The sequence below is a fragment of the Chelon labrosus genome (assembly GCF_963514085.1).
Source record: "Chelon labrosus genome assembly, chromosome: 10".
In the NCBI taxonomy this organism is placed as follows: Eukaryota; Metazoa; Chordata; class Actinopteri; order Mugiliformes; family Mugilidae; genus Chelon; species Chelon labrosus.
In genome coordinates, this window is record NC_140360.1 from 21,867,165 (window position 1) to 21,893,211 (window position 26,047).

General features: G+C 42.0%; 2 protein-coding genes across 6 annotated transcripts in view; both read right to left on the minus strand.

Moving 5' to 3' along the window:
• Positions 1-2,003: 2,003 nt before the first annotated feature.
• On the minus strand, positions 2,004-8,832 carry LOC311494992 (mucin-5B). Of its 2 annotated transcripts, none has more exons than XM_084554275.1 (14): positions 8,686-8,832; positions 8,167-8,304; positions 5,906-6,143; positions 5,779-5,811; positions 5,667-5,697; positions 5,560-5,589; positions 5,319-5,490; positions 5,010-5,113; positions 4,749-4,920; positions 4,537-4,640; positions 4,109-4,289; positions 3,915-4,018; positions 3,638-3,809; positions 2,004-3,084 (listed from the first exon to the last, which is right to left on the minus strand). In XM_084554275.1, exons 4-14 carry the CDS (start codon positions 5,791-5,793, stop codon positions 2,973-2,975), a joined length of 1,197 nt encoding a protein of 398 aa, XP_084410401.1. In that variant the 5' UTR covers positions 5,794-5,811; positions 5,906-6,143; positions 8,167-8,304; positions 8,686-8,832; the 3' UTR covers positions 2,004-2,972. The 2 variants fall into 2 exon arrangements, with proteins under 2 accessions (XP_084410401.1, XP_084410400.1); XM_084554274.1 differs by having other exon boundaries at positions 5,779-5,825.
• A 456-nt stretch (positions 8,833-9,288) lies between these two features.
• Positions 9,289-26,047, minus strand: part of hspg2 (heparan sulfate proteoglycan 2) — an 88,690-nt gene continuing 71,931 nt past the window's right edge. For 2 of the 4 annotated variants that reach the window (XM_084553391.1, XM_084553388.1), the window contains 31 exons: positions 25,765-25,909; positions 25,103-25,246; positions 23,597-23,731; positions 23,336-23,517; positions 23,013-23,208; positions 22,620-22,799; positions 22,265-22,525; positions 21,951-22,113; positions 21,285-21,382; positions 20,917-21,183; positions 20,662-20,774; positions 20,379-20,526; positions 20,175-20,291; positions 19,951-19,968; positions 18,797-18,881; positions 18,557-18,701; positions 18,366-18,468; positions 18,166-18,275; positions 17,986-18,094; positions 17,792-17,890; positions 17,464-17,685; positions 17,072-17,316; positions 16,806-16,977; positions 16,497-16,619; positions 16,111-16,167; positions 14,599-14,674; positions 14,422-14,500; positions 13,700-13,770; positions 13,530-13,613; positions 13,125-13,228; positions 9,289-11,923 (listed from right to left, as the gene is read on the minus strand). In XM_084553391.1, coding sequence (XP_084409517.1) covers positions 11,751-11,923; positions 13,125-13,228; positions 13,530-13,613; positions 13,700-13,770; positions 14,422-14,500; positions 14,599-14,674; positions 16,111-16,167; positions 16,497-16,619; positions 16,806-16,977; positions 17,072-17,316; positions 17,464-17,685; positions 17,792-17,890; positions 17,986-18,094; positions 18,166-18,275; positions 18,366-18,468; positions 18,557-18,701; positions 18,797-18,881; positions 19,951-19,968; positions 20,175-20,291; positions 20,379-20,526; positions 20,662-20,774; positions 20,917-21,183; positions 21,285-21,382; positions 21,951-22,113; positions 22,265-22,525; positions 22,620-22,799; positions 23,013-23,208; positions 23,336-23,517; positions 23,597-23,731; positions 25,103-25,246; positions 25,765-25,909 — 4,224 coding nt within the window. In that variant the 3' untranslated portion in view covers positions 9,289-11,750. The remainder of the gene's footprint in view (positions 11,924-13,124; positions 13,229-13,529; positions 13,614-13,699; positions 13,771-14,421; positions 14,501-14,598; positions 14,675-16,110; positions 16,168-16,496; positions 16,620-16,805; positions 16,978-17,071; positions 17,317-17,463; positions 17,686-17,791; positions 17,891-17,985; positions 18,095-18,165; positions 18,276-18,365; positions 18,469-18,556; positions 18,702-18,796; positions 18,882-19,950; positions 19,969-20,174; positions 20,292-20,378; positions 20,527-20,661; positions 20,775-20,916; positions 21,184-21,284; positions 21,383-21,950; positions 22,114-22,264; positions 22,526-22,619; positions 22,800-23,012; positions 23,209-23,335; positions 23,518-23,596; positions 23,732-25,102; positions 25,247-25,764; positions 25,910-26,047) is intronic. The other 2 variants (XM_084553389.1, XM_084553390.1) reach the window with 2 other exon arrangements.

The window sequence follows — 26,047 nt, forward strand, 5'->3', positions numbered from 1 at the left end:
AACAAGCACAAGTCAGACCCAGATCAGGCCCAGGCAGACCCCAGCCATGAAACTAGCAGCCCTGGTAGCTCCCAACCAGGAGAAACCCAGTAGCCTACTGGGTGGAGACAATATGTCACTGTTGATGTGCTGTAAATGCAAAATGTAAATGTAAATAGTGAGTAAATACAACTGACAGATTTCTGGGTAAACTAAATAGAGTAGTCGTACAGGTTTCTGCAACAGTGCATTTTTCTGGACTTCTTTAAAAAGGGTGTGACGGCTGCCTGTTGCTGTAGGCCTGTTTTGTGTTTTTCCTTCTCATGTTGTTACTCGTTTGTTTTCTGCAGGTACCTTAGTGGGTGAGTCTCAATTTGGATAATCAGGAGCACCTGGCCCAGGGACGGTTTTTGCTATGGGCAATGTGGGCGACCGCCCAGGGCGCAATCTATGAGAGGGCGCACGAGTGCCCTCAAAAAAAAAAAAAAACTCAAAACCAAACTCTTCAGTTTTCTAGGCTACCGCTCATTTCCATGTCAAGTTAGTGGAGTTGTCTCATTGTCATGTCAACTTGCTGCTGAGAGTCATACAGGTTGTGAGTGTGTCGGGGGGGAAATCCCTGAAGAAGTCAAGTTTTGATCCCAGGCCACACAACACAAACTGCTTCAAATAAACTGTAGTTCATTAAAATTAACATAGACCCATAGACCTACATGTAATTAACTGGGTTATGTGAAAAATGAAAAAAAATAAAAATAAATCTGTGCAGTCATCTACGAGACTCACGTAACTCCGGTTGATTGACGGGCAAACGGACGGTGTTGGCAAAAGGTAATGATGTGGAGTCTTCATCTTCATCATGGATCAAAGTAAAAGACCAAAGAAGCATCAGGTGCCCAGCTCAGAAAAAGAAGATAAAGGTATGCAGATTTCTATGAGTGACGTGAGTGACAGTATTTATTTATTAGCCTCTTGCTAATATGTTGCTATTAGCCACAGAAGACGACTGTATTTGGTTTGCACAACAGATTTCGTATGATGATGTAATTGATAATTTTGCATCAAAGAAGGCTAGAAAAGTCAAGTTTTAGATTGCACTTCACACCTGTTGTTAATGTTAATGCCAGTTGTAAACAGGGTGAAAACCCAGGTTGAAAAATCTGCTGCAGTCTGAGCACTGAATTCAGATTATGTTAATTATCTGCTGTTTCTCTATGTACAAAACTGGTGTGTTATCATAACTGGAACTGTTCAGATGGTATTAAGATGATGCAAAACAAAACTCGTATGTAAAATACCAAATAGTTTACTGCAGGAATCTTTTTTTTATGTCGTTATTTATTTATCTTTTTAGCTTTCTTCAGGGATTTTTCAAGCATGGTTATTATATCCTGTGATGAAGGATTTGTGCAATTTACATTAGTGTTTATATACTGTAGTTCATTTATTTATCTTGTCTTTTCTCTGTTCTTGTTACTTTTTTGTATTTAAGATTATATATAATAAAACAATACAAATAATATAATATATTGTTGTGTTGGTGGCAGGGTTTGGGGGTAAGTGTGTGTGTGGGTTGGTTGTTGACTTTATTTAAATAAAGTGGTTAAACTTTACGCTTAATCTGTGTCTCTCCTTTTATTGCCATGACTTATGAGCCAGGTCTTGACAAAGGGCAAAATTGAGAGTATACCCACTTCTCCAGGGACCACTACACCACTGAGTCAGACAGTGTCCAAGGTCCGAGGCACTGAAACGTTTCTTGCAGAATAGCAATTAACTATTAAGCTTTTGTCTCGTAACTATACACCCTCTGTGATTGGGGTGAGATTTCACTGGGTAACTTTTTTTGACACTCTTACTTACTCACTATAATACTCAGACTATTGTTTTTAATCCAAAACCTCCTGTTCTTTCGATCAGGTAGTGGAAAGGCAACGTTCCTACATTATAGTTAACCCTAATAACCCTTAACCAAGTATATAATCACCAAACACATACTTACACAACATACATACACAACAGTGTAGTCATTTAAGACAAAGAGCCGTGATGAAGAGGCTCCTTTTAAACTGAAAATGGTATGGATTTATTGACATAAAGCATACTTAACACCATGAGGTGTAAGCAACGATGACATATATATGCTAAAGATTTGTGGCCGCATGTTGCAATATTCTTACACTGGGATCATTGATTGATGGCTGATATACTTAATACTATCACAGACAAATATTACCAGGACGATGTGTTTGATTAAGTTGTAATCTCAGAATTGTATGTACCGTGCATGTAAAAGGATTCAGGTGGAATTTATTTTAGGGTGGCCTTTTTGCACTACACTCACTAAAGTAATGATTAATGAGGAATTTACTAATGGTTTGTTACAAGTTCACTGAATTTTGTGAAGGTAAGAAAAGTAGTATAACAAAATCTGGTCATTTCTTTGCTTTGCATGTTTTTTGTTTTCACAAATACAACCAGTGTTTTTTCTACTGAGAATTAATCATCTAAGAACCACTGGCTCAGAAGTCGCCATGTGATGCTTACAGAATCAGAAATCCTTGTTTTTCTTGCATTAGACTGGGGGCAAGTTAAATTCCGAGATTTAGTTATTCAACAACAACCCCACTCTCTGGAGTCCGGATGTGGAAATTTACTGTCATGTGCCATGTCCCTTCTTGGAAACCAACCACAGACACGTGAAGGCTGAAATCACCACACCTCGGGTGAAAAGTATTTGACATTTCTCCTCTTTTATGACAACATCCCTTTGACATTTTAAACGCGTGTTTTTGACTCATTCTTCCAGTCCTGAGGAGACATTGCAGGTTATTGGGAATGAGTCAGAACTGGTCTCCTATAAACGATGTGACATGAGGCAAAACTTTTAATGTAATATGATGTACAGTAGATTAATGAAGTCATACCTTGTTTTGGGAGCTACTACACATCCCCCACTGGTATAAAAACCTTGCAGTAAAATAACCAAATTCTCATACTGAGCAAAAACTCAATGGGCAGGTGAAACGAACTTTGTAGTCTTGACAATGTTTTCCACCCGGCTGCTCAGCTGTCACACAGGCGAAGCCGTAAGTAGCATCATATCTGCAAAATACATGTAGAATAACCAAATTGTTAAAGGGTCAATCCCCTAGTTTCAGACACAGATTTTTACTCATCTCGAGGTAAACTGCTTAAAAATGGAGCTTTCCCAAGCCTAAAAACCATAACATCCTGACAATAATGTGACAAAGTAACCTCTGCTTAAGTCTGGAGGCTTCAGTTCTTCAAACTTATGGAAGTGAAAAACTTACTGGTTGACAAGAAGTTACCTTTTATATACGCTTATACAAGTTATATTAGCTTAAGCAGACCGACTGAATGTAATTTACTACATTACAGACACAAAGGTGGCATCAAGCTTCTCATCTATTCTTGAGAAGGTGTAGTTCCACAAAACATCGAACTATTCCTTTAATTGTGGATCAAATAACTATGCGGTAAATTAATGTTGCTCCCAGCTGATGTTAGGTTCATGTTACCCATTGCTTTTGGTACATTCGATATCATTTTTCCGCTGAATGTTTAGTCTCACTTTGACATGTCACAGCACCCGTACTATTCAAAGGCCTCTTGACAGTGTTTTGTCTCAGCTCACATTTGAAAGGTGTCCCCCGTCTTGTGCGCAGGCACCCCAGACACACTCATGGCTTCAATGGCCACAGGCTGGGAGCAGACCTGACTGGGGTACAGCACCTGTAGCTGGAGGAGCGTCTCATAATCCCCCCGGCCTGTGGGATCGTCCACATCAAACCAACGAGTCCTGCAACCTGCAGTGGAAAACAAATGAAGTTACATACTGTATGTGACACCAAGATCAAATAAGACAAAATTGGTTTAAAAATGCATAAAAATTCATTTGCATGAAAACTCACCCTGGCAGAAATCTGAGGGGCAGGTCAGGATCACTTGATAATCCTCACATTGTTTACTCCTTTGCTTTTCATTGATGCAAGCAAATCCAAAGGTTACATCATACCTGGAATTTAAATAAAATCAGTATTGATCTCTTTCAGCAGTAAAAGTCAAATCTAAAGCCGTCTGTTTGGTAAGAAGACAGCATGCTTACGAGAGGAAAGTTTCTCCTGTGTGTCTGGCGGATATTCCACTAGTTGTCTTGGCCTCAATGCTGATGGGGTTTCCACAGACTTGACCAGGAAAGGTTTTCAGGAGTTGATGTATAGACTCCACATCACCCTCACCTGACGAGTTACCACTGTTCATCCACTGCGTTCGACACCGCTCTGACACTGGGTAGAAGATGCACATAGGATACAATTTTGCACGAGTAAAACAGGGTTCCAGCGAGATCAGGAATGCATTTTTGTGTGGCACAAAAAAGAAATGCAGATATTATTCACACATTTGTTCATTGTCTAAGCATACACTAGATATATTCTGGCATGGCGCTCACATAGCACCTTTTACTGTTAATACTTAATGTAACCTGAACAAGTTTGAATGTTTGAGATGGTGGAAGAAGAAAAGGACATTAACCTTGACAGAACTCTTTGGGACATGTAAACCTCACTTTGTAATCCTCACACCGCCTTCTCCCCTGATCTGCATTTACACAGGCAAACCCGTAGGTGGCATCATAACTGCAAGAAAGAAGAAGAGAAGGTAACAAATGAATAAAGAACCCTGTCCACCCTCCCTCTTCGGATAAATAAATCATTTTCCATTTAAGATGATGTTTTTAATCTCACTATAAAAAATTATCAGAGGTGTTGGATGCAGGTTCTCCAGAGATGGTCTGAACCTCTATTGCTATTGGCTGAGGGCAGATCTCTCTCGGGTATACACTCAAGAGGTCACTGAGAACCTCAAAGTCTCCATTTCCAGTTGGGTCGTCGTGATCGAACCAGCCTGTCCTGCACTCTGTGAATCAAAGAAATGCATGTACTGTTAAGATAAAAGATGATTCAACCCTTGAGTTTATATTACTTTTACAGTTTTGCATCACATACCAGAGCAGAACTGCCCTGTGCAGGTGAACTTGACTTTGTAATCGTCACACTGCGTCCACTTCTGTTCTGAGTTGAGGCATAAAAGGCCCTCTGATACACTGTACCTGCAAGACAAAGCCATCCCATCTGCATCTCGCACTGTTCAAATGTATTTCACAAATCTCTGGAAAGTCTGCGCTCAGTTTGGTTTTATACAGTGTATGGTTTATGAAAATGATCTGTTCATCTACATTTTAACACTAATCAGTAATTTTATCACACACTATCAAAGCTTCCTGAAGTCAGCTGAAGGCTAGAAATCTTTTTTACGTGTGGAAGGAATTCCGACTGTGCTGCGGTTTGATCCCAGAAACAGTCTGAACCTCCAGATCCACTGGATTAGAGCAGATCCCGGTCAAGTGCTTCCTTCTCAAGTCAGCCAAGAGCTCTGAGTCTCCATACTCGGACGCATCTCCTTCATCGAACCATGCTGTCTTGCAGGCTGTGGAGGGGGACACTTTAGACTATTTGCTGTGTGTTGCTAGACTCGGGAAACTATTGCATGACTTACTTTCTAACGCAGTAGCAGGTAAATGCAGGTCTGTGGGGAGGAGAAATCATTGAATGAATGAAGCAATTAAATCTCCTTTTTAAATGAACCATTTAGAGTTTTATTACCTGATACCAGAAGACACCAAACTGCACATATCTAAAGTAACAAAGATCAAGAGACAACTGGTAAAAGTCTGCAGGATTGCAAGAAAATTAACCTCAAAACAAACAAAGTTACCTTGAAAGCCAACATGATTCTATATCCGGTAATCTAAAGGAGAGAAACTGCATCAAAAGATATATTAGCAATTTAAAGTATTAATAATAATAAGTTAAAAGTGAAATTCCTTTTGGATTTTACTCACAAAGGTCTCATGCGCAGAAGAGTCGGGTCTTTGGAGAAATCAACATGGTAAAATATGACAAAATAAGGTCGACTCCCTCTCTTTAGCACTTTTTGATTTAACACCCAACCAATAGGTTTAGTCCGCTGGAGTGTGTGGTGTCTGCATATCTGCTCCTCCCACAGTCTTCCAGAGTTACCAGTGACATGCAGGTTGCACCTAAACATCGCTCAGGACGTTCAGTCTTACTGAAGCAGAGCTGTAACAATACCAACGTCATGAGCAACACTTTCAGAATTTGCTTCATTGTTTCACTTATTGTTCAGAGAATGGCCTGCATGTGCTGTATTGTGGATTTTATTTTCAGGGGAAATGGGGAAAATGTGAGAGAGGCCTTTCTCATTTTAGTGAAGCTCTCAAAAGGTTACTACAAAAAGTTTTAATTTCTTTTTTTTAGCAACAACAGCCAACTAAATGCTTTAAACACATCTAAAAATCATGCTGCCAGTTAACCATTTTTCATAATGACATTTTCAAATAGTGCGAGCACCATTTCCACCAGTTCAGAAATCCATAAGAGGAATCATTAATATGCGTGAATGGTTTCTTTGCTGGTTTACTGGGTAAAAAGACAAGTTTGAATGCTGCACTCATTCCTCCTGCTCTTACCCGCTATAAAAAAAACACACAGGCAGGATTTCCATAAAGCTGCGGATACATTTTTTGCTCAAAAAGAGTTTGCGCCCCCATCTCTTTCACTGAAGGCCCAGATGGAGAAATGACAACCAACTAAACCAACTTAACTGTAATGTAACTGTAATTCAGTCCAACAAAGCTTTAAGTTCTTCTGAAATAATCTATTCTATAATTGAAACCAGTGATCACATTGTCTTTTAATGTTGGGTTGTTCTGGTTTATTTTTATGAGTTGTCCGAAGTGTCACCGAGTATTTCACCAACATATTCAGTCATCCAGTTGAGCTGTCATAAGTGAACATCCAGTGCTTGCCGGTGAAAGTCAAGCCTCCCTCACTTTATGGCTTAAACTAGGTGAATTATTCATAATCCCTGTGGCTCACTGAGAAAGAAAGAGCAACTTGATAACAACTTCCTACGTGGGTTTGACAGCCATTGTTATAAATTTGTCAAATAAAAGATTCAGCCCTGCGTGTAGCAGAAGTATTTATGACCTGAAGTGAAGCTCGGCAAATACATAAAATTAAATGACTGGCCTAAGCTTTCTGCTTCTAAACTAGACAACAAACTAGAAGACCACGTTCCACTGCCATTAATTTGAAAAGGTCATCGCCAAGAGTCTGCCTCATCCTGCAAGAAATCTAGTTGGTTGAAAAGGACTATTGAGTTTCTACAGATAACAATTGACTTGATGGCAGAACACTAAGGCCTTAGGCCCGGCTGGTAAGTGTGCCTCGTAGGAAGGTATAAAATAACCAGGGTCAGTGTAGTATAACTGTTATGTTGCATGACACTGGGACGCAGCACACCCACAGCCAGAACTATGATGTATTTTGACAGGTTACGACCACAGGGCTTCACTGTGACAATGAGGCAGGATATTAGGGTTTTGACCTCAAATGAGGACTTAACTTGTGTTTTTCCATCTAGAAAAGCAGTGATTGTGTGTTGTTGTTCTGACCTTAATGAAAAAGTTACAGTAAAGAAAAATGTGAATAACAGTGTGGAGTGTGGGACGCTGATATATCTTGGAAAGGGGTTTTAGACTACTGAGCTAAAGGATTTTTGGATTTAACGGGTACTCCGGTGACTTAGCAAAGCACTTACCTATGGTTGGGCAACCAACAGAGATAAATAAATAAAGTAAAATCTATTTATTTTTAAAAAGAAGCCGCAGAGGCAAAGACTTTAGTCCTTAATATGTGTCAGGCTACAAATTATCTTCATATAACACAATCTAATAGCTTCTCACTTCTTCTTCTTCTAAGTTCCCCCATAACATACTGTTTTTGTAGGTGGACAGTTTTGCACTAGTTCTTTCTAAGAATTAAACAATTAAATAAACAATTACAATTATATATTTTGTGATGTACGCACAAAGATCATGCTTTAAACTATGACTGGTGATTTATCTATAGATGGGAGTGTATGAAATGAATCAGAATTAGAGATTTTTATACAAAAGTATAATACAGATCTGTACAGATAACACAGAGAATAGGCAATGGATCTACCTGATGTGTACCATAGCTAATTATTTAGGTGACATCTTCTGTGAAAGTATAAACAAAAACACCCAAAACTCACCTCCATATTGTCCTCTTGCAGCAAAAATCCTCTGACAGATGGACCCTTATAATATGGAAATCACTCTAATCTGGTCTCATGACTGCAGCATGTTGATGGGTCTCAAGTGTCAGTTCATCAGTTTGATTTAGGATGAAGCTAAGACAAGAATTCATAACAGTTTGATACAGATCTTTTCAGTGCATGCCACTTCATATATTATATCTTTACAGAATCCGTATTTTTCCAGTATCAGCTTCTCTTATGATAGTTTGACCCACTTAACCTTTACATTTTTTTTTTTTTTTTACATCATCTGAATACAGTGTTGAGAATTTACATTCTCACATTATCTCTGCATTATTTACCCATTGTCAAGGCAGCTTGACAAACAGTAAGATGAGCGGATCGAACCCATGGGACAGGTTTATTTTAGAAACCTAATTTGGGTGTAACCTCTGAGAGGGAACACTGGATCTTTATACTCTCTAAATAGACTATATAATCAGCCTCTCTTCAGGGACCGGGTTAAAGGCTTACCTGTACTATTGTCAGGCACTCTGTTTCTGCCTGCAGCCACTGTCCCTGACTCGTCTTGCGTGCTTGATTGCAGGTGTGCCAGCCAGAGCAGAGCCCCACCGGCTGCACAGCATCACGGTCATTAAGATGGTTGCAAATACTGTGTTATATCATCCACACCCTGCTAGAATGTGAACTGCATTCATGCAGCCAGTCAAAGTTTCAGCCATTCCTTGCATTTCTTGTCCCATCAGTATTCTGTTTAATCCCCTTATCTGTAGTTTTTGTGGATGCATCAGCCTTCATTCTGATGCCCTTATCATCCCTCAGCGTTTCTTTCCCGCCCTGCTTGACTCAGCTATCAGCCCTAGCTTAACCCTTGGATCCTCAGCTGCCTCTCCTTACCTCAGTCAGAGCCCTTGTGTTGTGGAAATAAAATGCGATCAACAGTAGCGCTCTCTTGCTTCTGTGTATACATTTATTTGGGGTCAACTGCCTTACTGCGCCTGACTATTCAAGGGATTATTGGTGAACAGCGATGGCGATCTGGTGCACACAAGCACAAAAAAAGGCCAAATGTGCAGAAATAAAGTGGAGAAGAAATAAAACTCACAAGATTACAAATAGCACATGAATTTTGTTTTTAATTAAGAAACACCAGGGGCAGGGGGAGAATCTTTTCAACACTGGAAAAGGAACGGTTGAGTCGTCCTGACATAGACAATTTTCATCCGGTACACCTTCATTCATTTAACTGTGGGCATGTATTTGCTTTTGTCTGTAATTCAGAACTGAAACAATAAAATGTTTTTTTTTAAAAATAATAAAATAAAAATGTCCATCAATACTAAAAGTGCACCTTTCATTAAATTGTAATGGTGGAAAATCAACCAAAAAGGAGTTTCTTGCCCACTTTGCATTTGGTGACGTTGTACAGTGTATATATGACAATCCAGTTTAAGAGCAGATACACAAAAGGCTCCCAGCAAGGAGCACAGAAACCATCAATCTCTGCTTTAACGTCCTAAACCTGGACCACATTTCATTCTATGCATTCATGTATTTGGAGCCTAAGACTTTTACAATAGAGTGAATAATAAGACCAGTTTTCATCCATTTGACCAGGCAGCTCCAGTCAAATGCTACATAGTAATTGTTCATGGAAACTTGAGTGACTGAAGAACTTAGCGGGCGGGCCCTTTCAAACTCAAACATGAGGGGAAAAACAACAGGGTGTGGGAGGCAATACATAATAACCAGAGAAAAGAAAATAGCAAGCTTCTGTGATTGCTCCAGAGCGGCAGAACCATAAGCGATGAAAAAGAGGAAAAAAAAAAAAACATAAAATAAATAAACACGAAGCAACTCTAAGTGAAAGGATAGTGCTCATTTTAGGATACTAATAAAAAAATTTTAAGCTTATGAAAAAAAAAAAAAAAATGTTAAAAAGACTTGTGAAACCCAAAGTGATCGTGCCATTGCGTTTTTGTGTTTTTTCTTTCGCGGCATGGTCGACTAAGACCGAGCGAGCATGCTTCGCTAAAGCTACACTACTGATCACAGCACCTGCGGGAGGCTTCCACTGTAATCCCACATGACCCAACACAAATCCAACAGATGAACCTCCCTTTTGCAGAGAAAACAATCTACAGAACCACGAAGCCGTCGGAGTTTTATAGCTTCCTGAAGCGCCTCTAAAGCTACCAAACCTGAAATTTAAGTAAAACCTTGAGGCAGCTCTGGGTTGACCCTCCTGAGGATATGGATAATGATATATGCACGCACACACACGCACACACAGACACACAAACACACACACCAGGCTCTTTCTGGGACTTTATGTAGAGAGACAGATAGGGCTGAAACATACGCAACAAATTAAGCAATCATACTTAGTTAATATCTACCTGACTGGCAGATAGTTTTACACATAAAACAATATCTTCAACAACCACACATAAAAAAAATCACAACCTTTTCAGTTCGTAAAAGCTCCTTTTTTTTGAGATCTACTCAATCAAATAAGGCTGCGGAGGCAACAAACCATGCCGTATCTTCATTAAATCAATCTCAAATGCCATGCATATCAACAAATGACTCTAGTGTGTAATGTTTCTTCATCTATGTAACCAAATTACTAAAAAGAAAAAAAAATCACCTCTAAACACGACCAACAGGTAGCTATATGACTATGCTGCATCTTCACGTCTGCCATTAGCACCAAGGTTTCTTTCTTTTTCACGAAAAGAGAACAAATACAGACAGAGAAGACACAACCGCTCTGTGATTACTCGCAAAGCAAACACTAAGCCGTGTCAAAGCAGCAGCACTTGTAACATTTGCGGTTGCTCGTTGGTACTTCAAGTCCTGAGTTGTGTACTGAAGCTGCATGAGGCTGTGACCGTGTGTGCACTCTTCTCCCAACAGTTTGCAAAGGGACTGTAAGCATGCTCGCGAAAAAATAATAATAATGGAAAAAAAAGGTTCCTCTACAGAAGTGAAGAAAGAAGGCCTAAATGTCTTCAAGTATTAATACATTTAGGCCCATTAAAAAGCCCTGGACACACAGTATTAGAACGCAGAATAAACTCCAGGAAAGGTGAAGAGCAGTTATGGTTAGTTTGCATGTTTTCCCCCACAAATATAATATATATATATTCATATGTATATAAATAAAAATTCAGTGCTGTAAAAACATCTCCAACTCCATAGGATCTGACCCATCGTAGAAGGCCTAATATGTTTTACGCTTCTCATGCCTAAAACTACTGCTGGAAGTATGTAAACTGTACTGGTTGCCCTGTGTTAATAGTCCTTCATCGAGAATACAACACTGAGGAAGAGAAGACTTATTAATATTGTTTCAATTTTTCTGTCTTTTTTGGTTTTACCACACACAGAGAAACGCATCCTGTTGTGTCATCCTTTTTTTTCTTTTTTCTTTTTTTTCTTTTTTTTTTGGTAGCAGCAAAGCACCAAGTGTGTGTGTTAGTCTCTCTGTGTGTCTGCTGTGTGTGTTTAACATCACTCCATAGTCTCTGTGTCTGCGCGTGTGTGTGTTCGTGCACGCATGTGTGTCCCGCGGCCTAAGAGGAGCACGGCTGCACGTTGGTGCCCTGGGATGCGTAGGCCTGCAGGTCGATGATCTGGGCCGGCTGCTGTCCTGGACGGGCGTTCATCAGTACCAGGTTTCTCACGCAGCCCGTCATCCCTGATGAAAACTTCCTTCCTGTCATCGCAGCCATGTCTGGGGATCCGCCTGTCACATGAGATAAACACACACAGTGAGCAACCGGGGATCGAATTTCTCCCTCCGGACATTTTGAAAACACACGACGGATTTGAAGGCAATATGTCTGAAAGAAAATCATGCGTGTAACATTACAATTTCAAACTGATATGGAGAACTGGAAAATGTTTTTAAAAAATGACTTTCAGTATCTAACATTGTTAGAGAATTAAAAACCAAAATGAAATAAAATGTGCCTTGAACAATGTGTGAATAATGTTATTTTGTATAAAGCTTAACTGTAAATAGCCAGTAACATCTTATTTCCTTTGTCGTCTTGAGAGAGACACATCAAGATTAGAAGAGAACTACTGACCCATATAACTTTTGTGTAATTCGTATTCCTTCGGGAGATATTTAGATTTGCGTATATGCATGTAGTGTGAGTGACCGGGGCACCGAAACACAACCTCTAAATAACGCATTATCTGCTGCGAAACTCGTTAATTTCATCAATATTTTGTTATGGTACGCTAGTGCTATTCCCCGTTGAGTCTGGAGTTACCTGTTATCATCATCTGGGGTCTGTAGATTGACCTACAGACCCCGGATGATGTCTTCTGACCTGGATGTTGTCATCTCTGAGCGCCGCGCGCACCCACGACGGTCGGCTTGTTTACCTGTAATTTGCTAGTTTTTTTGCAACATGGCTGGATATTTTTCTGAGTCTGAGGTTGTGGACGAACCATAGCAGTAGCAAATTACAGGTAAACAGGCCAACCGTCGCGGGTGCGCGCGGCACTCAGAGACGACATCATCCAGGTCAGAAAATTTACCTACAGACCCCGGATGATGATAACAGCTAACTCCGGACTCAACGGGGAATAGCATTAGCGTACCATAACAAAATATTGGTGAAATGAACGAGTTCCGCGGCAGATAATGCGTTATTTAGAGGCTGAGTTTCGGTGCCCCAGTCACTCCCACTATACGGATATACGCTGATCTAATTATCTCCCAAAGGACTACAAATTACACAAAAGTTATATGGGTGAATAAACGACCCGTATTTTATGCCAGAAATAAGGTCCAGGTTGTAAAAAACAGTAGTTCCCCTTTAAGATCGTGTTATAAAGGCAATTAATGGTAGCCTTTTACAGTGATGCAAAAAAAAGCAATATTCAGTCACTGCCTAGTAAACTTTGTCACTTTGTGGGCTCAGTCAACTCACCAAGGTATATACTGCCTTTGGTGTTGACCATGAGGCTTTTGCCTTTAGACTGTCCATGTAGCACGGATCCCCCATCGATCTGTATGTATCCCTCTTTTCCAGTTCTGCAAGAAAATAAGAAAAAGAGCACAACTCAACACAAGGGCTGAACATGCACCGACAAATGTAAGCATTCAAGACAGTATAGGTGTATTTGATAACATTAATAATGGCGGCAGTCGCTTCAGAAGTCCTGGTATTGTGCATACTGGCTCATTGGAATAGTCTACTGGGGCTGAATTGAAACATCATGAATGTTATTATGTTCTATAGTACATCCAAATGTTGGATAGCTCATATATTTGGTTTGTAAATAAATACAAAATACGGGACCAAAATACTGCATGATAAAATATGACACCATACCTGACTGCTGTGATCTTATGCCATTTTCCGTCATTGATGGCGTGTTGGGATAAGATCTCTGCCTCCCCGCTGCCGAGCTGGTAACTGGACATTGCGCAAATGATCAGCGTTAATATGAGATAAAAAAAATCATTTTCTGAGAAGCTCATGTAACAGAGCTGAAGGATTACCTGAAAACAAGGTGTCCGTTCTGTAGGCCGAGGCTAATGAAGTCCTTGCCTTTGCCGTTTTCTCCGCGTTCCTGCAATGTATGTGTAAAGTCAGAAGAGGAAGAAGAAGTTGTGTGACAGAATGAGCGCTAACTAACCACTGGCCAGCTGCCCTGTGGTCATATTCCAAGAGTTTTAATAGCAAACATGAAGCAATGCAGTGAGATCTTTCCCAATACAGAAACAGTCCATGCAAAATCACAATAACAAAAGAAACCTTAGTGCACATTGTGCGGTACAAACACAGTTACCCATAACTCTTAGAAACACCAGGCAAAATTAAAAGAGTGTCTTATGTTTGAGTGTATACCTTTTTACTAGCATGCACCTTTCGCAAATTGCGTGCGCCTTGGGTCTCCTGAGGAAAATGGAGGGTGAGTTAGAGAAGCAACATGCATTGATTTAGTGGTGTCAGATAGAGCCAGGGCCGCAGCCAGCATGCCCAACAGCATCACAGCCGCGGCAGCATGAAGTATGAATGTGACAACGTGACGATGAACGCTGCTCAACAAGGAGAACTGATGTGACTCAGACTGAATGTTAATAAAACCTCAATGAGGGTTCCTTTTACAGATGAGGTAATGGTGACGATTAAAGGAGCAGTAGCAAAGTTAGGGCGAGGATTAAAAGGTGGAATAGTATCAGGCACGTTCTCCGGGACAACACCTGAGTCCAGGACTTACCACCCCCTGCCACAGAATCAGGCCCTCAGACGAGCTGGTTTTAATCTCCATTTCAATTGTCTCTGGTGAGTCGTGGGCGCTGAAACAGAAAAAGATATAGTGATGATCATTAATCTTGCTAAATCATACACCCAATGTGAGAGGAAAACTGTGTAAAAAAAAACAACCGACTGTTACCTTCTTGGGAAAACGGATTTAGGGAGGGGAATGTATCCACCATTGTGGAAGTGAGCTGCATACTCATAGGGTGAATCTACAAAAAAAATAAAATAAAAAGTTCAAGTTACTGTGAGGCAGTTGTGGTGCCCTCCGATGGCGAAAGCATGGAAATATCCCCGGTGGGACAGGCTTGGTTGGGTGCAACATTCATACACAAACATAGGTATTCTTTCACTGATTACTCGCAATTTTCTTTTACTTCTTTGTGGTGCTTAAAGTGAGAATGTGTAATATTTTAAAATATGATAGAGTGGCACATATTTCCTTGTACAAATGAGAAGTTAAATTCACAAGCATAATAATATGCTAAATCGATACACAAGGGGAATTTTCCACAGCAGCTTGGTGTGATCAGCTTATGTTATGGTTAACATTTAGATAGACAGTACTGAGTCGCTTGTTTACCTAATTTAGCTTGTGCCACTATGACATTAAGTTCCAGCATGTTGCATGTCAGCGATGAAAAACACTGATCCATTATTTCTGGTTTCACTCTTGTGATTTAACAGCTCCATGTCACAATATAGCATGGCAATAACTATAAGACACGCTATAACGTCAGCAGACGGGCTCTGTAGCCGCTACAGATTAGAAACCAGAGCAAGTGTACTGAAATAAGCAAGAGTTGGAATTATCGCTCAAGAATTTAACTTTTTAAGTGTTTAAGAGGCAAGAAGTTATGTTCCACTCAAGCATTACAGAGTCTCACTTTTAAAAAAACACGCGTAACTAAACACGATTGAAGTGTGTGCCCTGAACCACTGTGCACTCTTCAAACAACACCCACATCTTGAGCACAACAAAATTCCATGATGCAGGCCCGTTTGCCATTCCTGCGACATCGCTGACCTTTCACCGAGATCAGGCTGAACTCACCACAGCCGCGGCTACATGCACGTACACCTCTCATCAAGCCCAGAATATTAACCCAGACAACCGCCACGCTGCACTTTCAGCAGACATTTTTAAGTTGTTAGTAACAGTGTAAACATGTGGACATGGAGCAGACCGAATGATCTGACTTAAACAGTTTCAAAGAGAAAACATGAGTGTTTTTGTTTGTTTGGGCGGTTGTAGAGACAGACAGAGACGAGGCTTTATGATGTGAGTAGCCATTTTACAGGCACATGATGATGGGGGGGAGAAAAACAAGGGGAATTACACATTTCTACCATTTCCAGTATGAAAATGGTGCCATGGGTCCAAAAACAGGCAGGCATTGATCTCCCAAGTAACCACCAACGTCAGATTAGATGCAGAATTCCCCTAACCCAACTTTCCAATGGGGATAAGAGCCCCCGTTGCCAGGTGAATACAGACGCATGGCTTGTGTTTATGCTCGCAGACAGTTTGTGTTAGGCAATAGACAGTTCAGGTTGATCGTTGAAAGAGACGCGGGGCCCCTCAAACTCAGACGGGGCCCTGTTAGTCACGGTCGTGTCAGGCAGACTGAATATTGAGATACTGTACCATTTGCCTCGCTAGCTTCCAAATTCCTCGGGGCCTCGGGGAAGCTGATGACCTGGCCTGTGTGTGCAGGATATAGCCATGAGAGACTAAGACACGTGTGATCATTTAGGGTTAACCCTCCTGTGGACTGTCTGATGTTAAAGTGGGACTCATTTTGTGGGGAATGTGAGTCATATGTGCTGTTTGTTTCTGGCTGTGTGCGTAGCCTCTTAGCTTTGGTTATACAAATCTTCACGATGCAGATGTGTGTAGTAACATATGAGAAGACATGATGTGTGTTTTGCTTACAATAATACACACAATAACAGACATTTCCCCCTGCTGTCGCTGGCTTTGATACTGATTTAATAGTGGAATTCATGATTACTGTGCAAGTTAATACTCACTTTCTTCGCAGTTGAGGCCTGTGTACCCTGGCGTACACACACACTGACCCTCTACGCAGATACCTCCATTCTGGCACTGAAGGTTGCTCTGGCACACGTCTTTCACCACCTCACAAATCTCACCTTCGGGGGCGAAAGGTCGACAGTCACATTCACACGATCAAAGCCAGGACAAGTTCATAGGGTTTACGCTTCTGGTTCACCAGTTAAACTTAAAAACACACTCGGTTAAGCTGTATTTAAAGAAGATTAGTGTTATTTTACCCTGCATAGATCTGGCATTTGATGCCTTATCCTTCCAGCACTAACCTTCAAATCCATCCTTACAGAGGCACTGGAACTCATATTCAGCACTGGACATGCAGTGACCTCCATTAAGGCAGGGTCGGCGGTCGCAGGGGCTGTTGTCTATACACTTGCTGATAGATCTGCTCTCTGTGAAGCTGTAGGACAGATCCACCTTCTTGTTGTTGATGGAAACCTAGACAGGATGTGCAGACAGATTTAAGCCACCACATCCTGAAAAATACTCAGTGTTATTTTTTGTTGTTGTTGTTGTTACAGGTAGATCTCACCTCTCCTATACAGCCCCCGAACATTTTGCTGACGTTGGCAGGCTTAGGCAGGATGTCCATGTTGGGAACTCCTCCCAGGTACATAGGGGTGTGGATGTTGAGGCCCTGGGCTTTTCCTGGCGATGTCCTCCTCTCCACGGGGCCTTGGTCGACCCTCATGTGGCCGGCCCTCTTGTTCCGCTCGGCCACAACTCTGTGCCACTGGCCCAGAGAGACTGGCTCAGGACTGAGAAGGATTGCCTGGCCTGAAGTTCAAGAAAGGCAAGAACACAAGTCACATAAATTCTTAAGCTGAAGTGTCACATGGATTCAAACATAAATGAAGTCAGATTCAATTCATGTCTTTCTGAATCACTGACAGTCTTATTTTCTGGTTCTTTCGTCCAATTTACCTGTTCCTAGTTCGTATCTGAACTCTACATGTCCTTCCACCATGGAAATGGCTACAAAGTCCTCCACCTTCATTTTTTTCCCACCACAGAAGAACATCAGGCCATCTCTCTCCATTGGCTTGAACTCCAGCTCCACACGCAAGTCATCGTGGATGTTAGTCAGTGGAGGATAGGCGATATATGACTCGTCACTATTAAACAGTGGAGTCGTCACCAGTTCCCCTTAAGAGATAGAGTTTAAAAAAAACAACGTATCAGCTAAAAAATTGCTACGGCAACGTCACATTTTTAGTTTTCAAGGAAGATAAACGGTATCTTCTAGCCTTACCGTCCATGCATTTATTTCCAAACTTGCCAAGATGGCAGCGGCAGTCATAGCCCATGCCGTTCAGGCGGTTGATGCAAGTAGCGTCTGGTCCACAGGCCTCTGAGAGAGTTCACAAACAGACAGTTTCTTTTATCTAGTAGTCTTAACAGCAACATTCAGATACTTTGATTTATTTATTGGTGATTTGCTCGTACCCGAGTGACAGTGCAGAGATGAGTGGTGCTGGCAGTTGCTGCCTGTGAATCCCCTGGGGCAGCTGCATTTATACAAGCTGGCGTCTGAATCCTCACACCTCCCTCCATTCTGAATAAGGACATGAAATAAACGCACTGGCGAAATACCACAACCGCACACCGTGGATGGATTTAACAGACCTGGCAGGGGTCATCTTTGCAGGTGGGACAGTTTGTGACACCAGTAGAGCTGCGGTCGAGGTCTTTAAAGATGACTTCCTCACCCTGGATGATCAGCTGGCGGATGCAGCCTGCATAGTGCCAGCATTCAAGGACAACTCATGACACACAGAAAACATTTTCTACATACTATGCTTCTGACATGGTGAGTGATAGCTTACCCACAAAACCGGTCTTTATGCCAGCAGTTTTGGCAAGGACGGTGTAGTTGGGGTAACCACCAACGTGAAGCTCCTCATTCAGATCCAGTCCTTGGAACTTGCCCTGATCCGCAAATGAACAAAGACCAAATTAACTGACGTAAATGAAATGGTTGACAGATGTAACTGTTTTTGCACTGACAGTACGGTACCTGTGAGCTGCCATTGATGGGCTCCCCTCCATCCACGATGATATACCCAAGGGTGAGGTTGCGGTACAGCTCAACCGTGTGAAACTCTCCCAGTTTGATGGGGTTAGGGTCGCGTATGGTGGCCATGCCGGAGCCCACGTCAAACCTGAGATGACACAGAGTTTTTAAATCATAATGTTTATGAACAGCAACAGTAACCAGTGACAGTAGGAGAAATGTGGACATTCAGTTTCAACTGACCTGAACTCCAAGCGACCTCCGACAAGTCCAAGAGAGATAAAGTCAGCTCCTGTGGTCCTCCGCTGGCCATTGTAGAGGATCATACCTGTACCACCAAAACCAGGTAAATGAGTACAAGTACAGTGTTGATGAGAAATATATGCCCTATAGTAATATCCATCTTAATAAGTCAACACATCTACCACTCTTATTTAGGTGCTTTTGAAAATGCCAATAAGTGGTGGAATCATTTCAAATTTTAATAGACTTGTTAGGATGGACATTGTTTGCAGCATCAATCACAAACTAAGTGAACTCTTTGAAAGCTGGATGGTAAAGCAGCATGCTATGGTGACGCAAGTTTAAACCCAACCAAAGCCATGTTAAAAACTGCACTCTTATCAGTGGGCTACACTGCTAGTCCTCCTTTTTCTGTCTCCACATGCTGGAGACATACATGCCTAAATGAACAACACAGGCTCATGGGCAAGTGGGAACATGCGTTTCTTTGCATGTCTGTATCATCTATCATAGCTTAAAGAAGCTTTAATCACGAATGAGAGAGAGAACTGCATGATTGTGTAACAGATAATATACATAAATTCAAAGTAAGCTTACACATAATCCTGCCAGTATTTGTACCGCACATTTAAATAGAAAGTCAAGCACGTTCAAATAGCTTTTGCAAGTCATTTGTAGTTTGTTGCCTGATGTGCACTAGGACAGGATGCAAGCTGTCAGAAATCGGATTGGCAATTTTAATGCAATCTCTTCTTGTTTTGCAGCCATGCTTCCACACATCCTGCACAAACTCAAAGAGCAGGACCAAACGTATCATATAAATACTTGCAAAGGCAATTTGACTTGACACATGTATTTATACAAGTTTTCTTCTGTAAAAAGATGATCATTTGAACCTTTTCTGCTCTGTAGGTAACGTAGAAGCCAGTGAAGTAGTTTTTTACACTGACCACTGTAATGCTAACAGAAGTGGCTTTGTGATCATGACCGAAAACTGCGCATGAATCGTAGGCCATGCACCATCTTATCATATCTCTTTCACAGCCTCTAAATCAGCTCAGAGCTGGATGCAACATGATGATCTGATGCAGCCAAAAAGCCGTTCTGCCAACATCAGCCTTGAGTTCCTGAGGTTCTCAAGCACTGAGACTCACCAGCGTACAGTATGAGACCTTCCCACCACGTGGGCGAGGTGTAGGAGAGAGGGGTGGGACAGAAGACGCAATGAAATTATACATGAGGAAATAACATCGTACACAACAAAGGGCAAAAAGCAAAGAACATCAGACGTCACATGGAGAAATGTAACAAATAAAAAGCATAAATTAATATACCATACAATTAAAGTGCTGAAGATGTTGAGGATGTACATTCTTACCATCGACGTTGTCCGGTCTAAAGCTGATCTTGATGCTGAAAGCTTTGTAGGCATTTTTGATGGTGGGCAAGGTGAGATAGGACAGGGGATCCTGGGTAAAGTATGGCATCACTCTCTCTGAGAAAGCACATGCCACCGTTAGATATGCGGTTCATAAAACTTTTTACATATTTACTAACACGCCTTCCTGCCCCACGCACTGACCGTGGACTTGAAGTGTAGTAAAGGCTTCCACTTTGCCCTGTTTGTTAGAGGCGGTACAGACGTATGTGCCAGAATCCTCGTGAGCGACCCGGGGTACCGTCAGCACATTGGTATCCTGGAAACACTTCGGAGGGAGCTCTCCGTCCAGCTAGATAAAGAACCAAGCACAGTCATCTTAAAGCAAGATAAGTTCTCAGGCATTAAGGCTATAGAGAGAATATGTTTTAAAAAATAGTTCAAAAACATTGTCTTATAAAAATTGCTTTACGGAACTCTTGAGTACCTTGGACCATTTGATCTGAGGTACAGGGTATCCTGAAGCCACGCAAGGCAAGATGGCATCAGACCCGACTGTCACCTCCTTTGTTTCTGGCAGTGCAGCAATTTGTGGAAGGGCTGTGCAAAGATTCAGAGGATTTAAATAATCATAATATATAAATTGCTGAACTATTATCATAATTCATCTGTGTGTGTACAAGTGCATTTGCGTGCACATGCGACAAAAGGGGGGAAAAAAACAGTCTTCTTATGCACTCACACTGGACATTAAGGACCACCTGAGACTGCACTGAGCCTACGTCATTGGTGGCTGTGCAGCGGTACTGGCCAGCGTCAGCCTCCGTCACCTTCTCGATCTTCAGCATGCCTCCCTTCACCATGATGTGGGCCGGCAGAGACCCGTCAACTTTGCTCCATTTGACCGTGGGCTCTGGGTCGCCAACAGCCTGGCATTCAAACTCCACGGAGTTCCCAATCATCACGGTCTGCACTGAGGTACGCACATTGATCATTACTTTTGGCAGGGCTGCGGAAAAGAAAAGAAAAGGAGCAAGTTATTATTATTTTGTTCGTGTGAAACAATGTACAATACACATTAGTGCATATAACGCCGTTGATGTAACAGACCTTGGATGGTCAACCTGGCAGTGTCCTGTGCTTGACCATACACACTGCTAGCTCTGCAGATATAAACTCCTTCATTGCTCTGCTCAAGATTCTCAATCCTACAGAGAAAAGAAAAATTATACTCATGAAGAGAAGCAAAGGTTCAGTATTAACTTCACATACAGTTTGTCATTTATATGCATGTTAAACATATTTGAGTTATAGTAATTGGTTATATGAATACAGCCTTAAAGTGCAAACCCTCTAAATCAAGGAGCTGGACTATATAATCACATGAAAACTTTAGGAACGGCAAGAGTTTCAGATACAGTAACTTATTTTAAAGGGCTCATACAAATTAAAAATTAACATAATTATAAATGGAATGTACATCACCAAAGAACTGTTTCTCCTTTATGATGCTTTCCCAGGCCTTTACTGTAGATGTCTTCAATTGTGCTCAGTTTATGAGCTATTTGACCACATGTTGAGGGAGCTTTTGAGTCAAGTGTACACTTACTTTTGGAGCGGGCTACATATTATATGTATAGAGCTATGTATAGGTGTATAGAGGCATGATTACTAAACTCGTTCTCTGATTTGGATGTTAATATGCCTAAATTAGAATATACCCACACATCCTAAGTTCTTATTTTGTATTGTTTTAACCGAACCAAAACCAGTCACCTGAGCACTCCATCCTTTATGTGGTGGTTTGAAGGCAAGGCTCCTCCTTCCTTCAGCCACTCTATCTTGGTTTCTAGACCTCCTGCTGCTGAACAGGTGAATTCCACTGCGCTGCCCTGGGCTTTCACCTCAACCTGGGGGGATACACGGACTGCCAACGGGGCTGCAGAAGTGGAAAACAGAGACATGATTTAGATTTTCATGGGTGAATTCTATTCTTCATAGAATTTAATTTGAGTATGAACACTAGACAGTATTTATTCATTCAGCATGTGGTTCAACAGTCTTTAAGTTATATTACTGGCATAACTTACACCTGACTGTGACTTTAGCAATTGCTTCGCTGTTGCCCACTTTGTTGGTGGCCACACACTTGTAGCTGCCAGCATCCTCTGTGGTAGCCAGGTTGATCTGGAGATCCCCTCCGTTAACCTGAGCCCTCTGTGGCAGGTTTCCGTCCAGCTTGGACCAAGTGTAGGTCAATGGAGGAGTGCCATGGGCCAGACACTGCAACCTGATCACCTCCCCGACCCGCACAGCCACGTCATCAGGCACAGAAGTGGTGTAAGGTGGAGCTAGGGATAGGCACGAAAAAGTTAAGGTGTCATTTCTTAAGAAATTAATTAAGGCCACAGCAGCGTACTCAGAAAGAATCCAAAAACTACTCACTTTCTACTTCTAGCATGATGGTGGCATCACTGGTGCCCATGTTATTGGTGGCACTGCAGATGTACTCTCCTGAGTCTTGTCTGCCAACGCTGGACAGCACCAGGTTGTTGTTCAGCACCTTGTGTCTCCAAGGCAGAGGGCCGCGCAGCTTAGACCATGAGATCACTGGGGTGGGAAAGCCTATAAAAAGACAAAGCAGGAAACTCTAGACAGCAGTGGTGGTGGAGAGGCGTGTGACAATATCTCATCTCTGCTCAATTTGAAATTTTGAACTCGACTGAAACTGTTTTACTCCTGTGGCACTGGCCCTGTGAGGTGATGCAAGGTAAAAAGTGACAAAATATAAGACATTATAAAATGTGAATTCAAATGATTTTTATATGAATGTCTTACCATGGGCCTCACAACGCAAAGTCACAATCTGTCCCTCCTCCACAACCACCAGCGGGTCAGGAATAGAGAGTCTGGGGATTGCAGGAACTTGGGATCCTCCCTCGACCAGTACTTCCACCGTGGTCTCAGTAGTGCCCTCGTTGTTGCGAACTGCACACACATACGTGCCACTATCTTCTGGACGCGCCACCAGAATCTGACAAGACAAGGCAGGAAAATACAAAAGCTTGACTCTGACGCAGCAGCTTTCACTAGCAACATAAAACAAGTTGAACCTTTAACTGTTTTGCAAATGCTGACAGTGTTAGCATATGTGCCAGTACCTGCATAACTGCATTAGACTCCATGGGCACAGGACTGCTTAGCATAGTCCTGCGGTTGTTGTCCAGCCTGTGCCATGATACGGAGGGCCGTGGCTCTCCTGAGGCTTGGCATTCAAGGTTGATAGGTTCACCCACCCTGACCCGCACAGGGCCAACAGGAGTGACAGTAGCCACGGGAGGTACTGAGGATACAGATACACATTACTGACATGTGCCACTAGAGGGAACCCTTCTCTTAACACAAACGCACAAGGAGCTTACCTTTAACAATCAGAGACACGATGGTGTGAGTGATGCCAAATAGGTTGCTTGCCACACAGCGGTAGGCACCGTGGTTGATAGGGCGAGCATTGGTAATGGTAATAATAGAACCATCGGGTTGTACTTTGACATTGTCTGCAGAAGACAAAGATAAGGTGCAAATTAAACATTAGTACAACACAGCCTGTGAACAGCCTTGGACCTAAAGTCTCTTAGCTGTTTATATCACATGGACTGTCTCAGTTTGGGTGTGAAACATTTTCAAAAGGCAGGTATATAGATGATCAGGCATAACATTATGACCACCTTCCTAATATTGTGTAGGTCTCCCTTGTGCCTCCAAAACAGTTGTGACTCATCAGAGAATGGACATGGGCCTTCTGAGGGTGTCCTGTGGTGTTTGGCAATAGAATGTTGTTAGTGGGGCTCTGGCGTCCTATGGGTTGAGGGGAGGGGCCTCTGTGGATCATCCCACAAATACTTGATCAGTTCAGTTTGGAGGCCAGGTCAACACCTTGTGCTGTTTTTCATGTTTTTTTTTTTGAGTTGTTCCTAAACTGTTTTTGTGTGTGTGCCTGTGTCAGGCTGCATCCTGCTGGGGATGGCTGCTGTCATCAAGAAGTGTCATTGCTATGGGGTGGGGGTGCCTGGTCAGGTCCAGGTGGGTGGTACATGTCTAAGTAACATCCACATGAATGCCAGGTCCAAAAGTTTCCCAGCAGAACATTGTGTTGTCACAAGATGGTCAATGGTATTCACTTCACTTGCCAGGGGTTATAATCTTATGCCTGATCGGTGTATGTGATCACTGAAATAGGTTTCAGTTGCTGTAATCTTTCCTTTTCTTCGGTTTAGACTGTGCTGTCACTCTAAGCAATGGAAAATTATCCGTTTTGTTTCAAGCATAAAGTGACTTCGAAACTCAATGTCAAGCTTCACCAACTGGATATCTGTTTGCCTTTTTAGCAGAAGGATGGGTATTAGTATGGAGATAATTGTGTACTAAAGAAGACTTATTTTGAGCTACAGTTAATACAGAGAATAATGGTCAGTATGTCCAAAGGGAAAGATTACAGCAATGTTCATATGCCTTACTAATCCTCCTTATAAGAGAGACTTGGAATATGTGGGCCTTCCTTTAAAAATCTTAATCACATTATAAATGGGAGGTGTGGACTGGAAAGAAGTGGGCATGTTGGAAAGACATGTTGGTGAGTTCATCCGTCATAAATCTAAGACAACCTTTTACGATGTTGAGCAAGACAAACCAAAGTGAAGCATGAGAAAAAAAAATTGTTTTCACTCGTCTCATTCTAAAAAAGTAGCCATGCAAAATGTCAAAGCAGGAGTAGGAGAAAAACATTAGTTCATAAATGAAGCAACCGAGGAGTAGCGGACTTCATGGGTGGATTACAGCTGCAACTGCTTGTAAATTATTACATCATAAAGTCAGAACTCATTAAGCAGGTTTCTTCCTCAGAGGCAAAGTGTGTGTGAGCTCATTACCAGGCAGTGGCTGATTGCTGACCAGCTTCCACTCCAGTCTAACAGGCTGGGCTCCAGAGTACACCCTGCATCTGAAACTGGCAGACTCTCCCACACGCACCGCGGCGCTGTGGGGTTCAATGGCGATGATCGGGCTCTGTAGACCTGCAGCAGAAACCAGTGGTTTTCACTCTGGATAGACTCTATTTGAACAGCCTTACTCTATTTAGAAGATGCATTATACACAAGTAATGAATTACTATTCACTGAGGCTATGGACTTAACTGGTTGCCATTAAAGTGACTGAAACATCACTGAAGTCCAGGAAGGAGTGAATGGGGATGAGATCATGGGACAGTAGCAGGGAATTTAATCTGAAGTCACACAGAGCTACACTGGAAAGTGCAAGCGGAAAGTTTCTTCATGAATTGAGGGAGTGTTAGTCTGACAACAACACTCTTCCATGTAATGCCCTTCCCTTAATGTGTTTCTTTCAGCCGATGACTGATTCTGGCAAGTAGACCTCCGCAGTTAGAAAGTACTGTCAAGTCAAATGAAAACTGCTGAACCTTTAACACTTGTAAAAGGAACAAATGGCTTCTTGTATTTGCTCTGTCTGACAATCTGCCTGTGAAGCAAGAGAATTAACATGTTACGTGTTTGAGGCCTTAAGTCAAACTTACGTGAAGAAGACGAAGTGACAGACACAGAGACGGAGGCCTGATGGATGTGAGATCCTGGGTTCCCGGAGGTGCCCTGTACCCGACAGATATACTCTCCTGAGTCTTCTGGACTGGCTGACAGGATACGCAGCTGACTGCCCACAACCTACAGGAAGGAATACATTCACTTCAATTCTGCTTGCAAGAACAAACATAGTATTCCAAATTATTGATACTAACAACTCTACTGGTACTACTGACAAATATACCACTGATGAAACCAATAATATGCACAGTACATGTC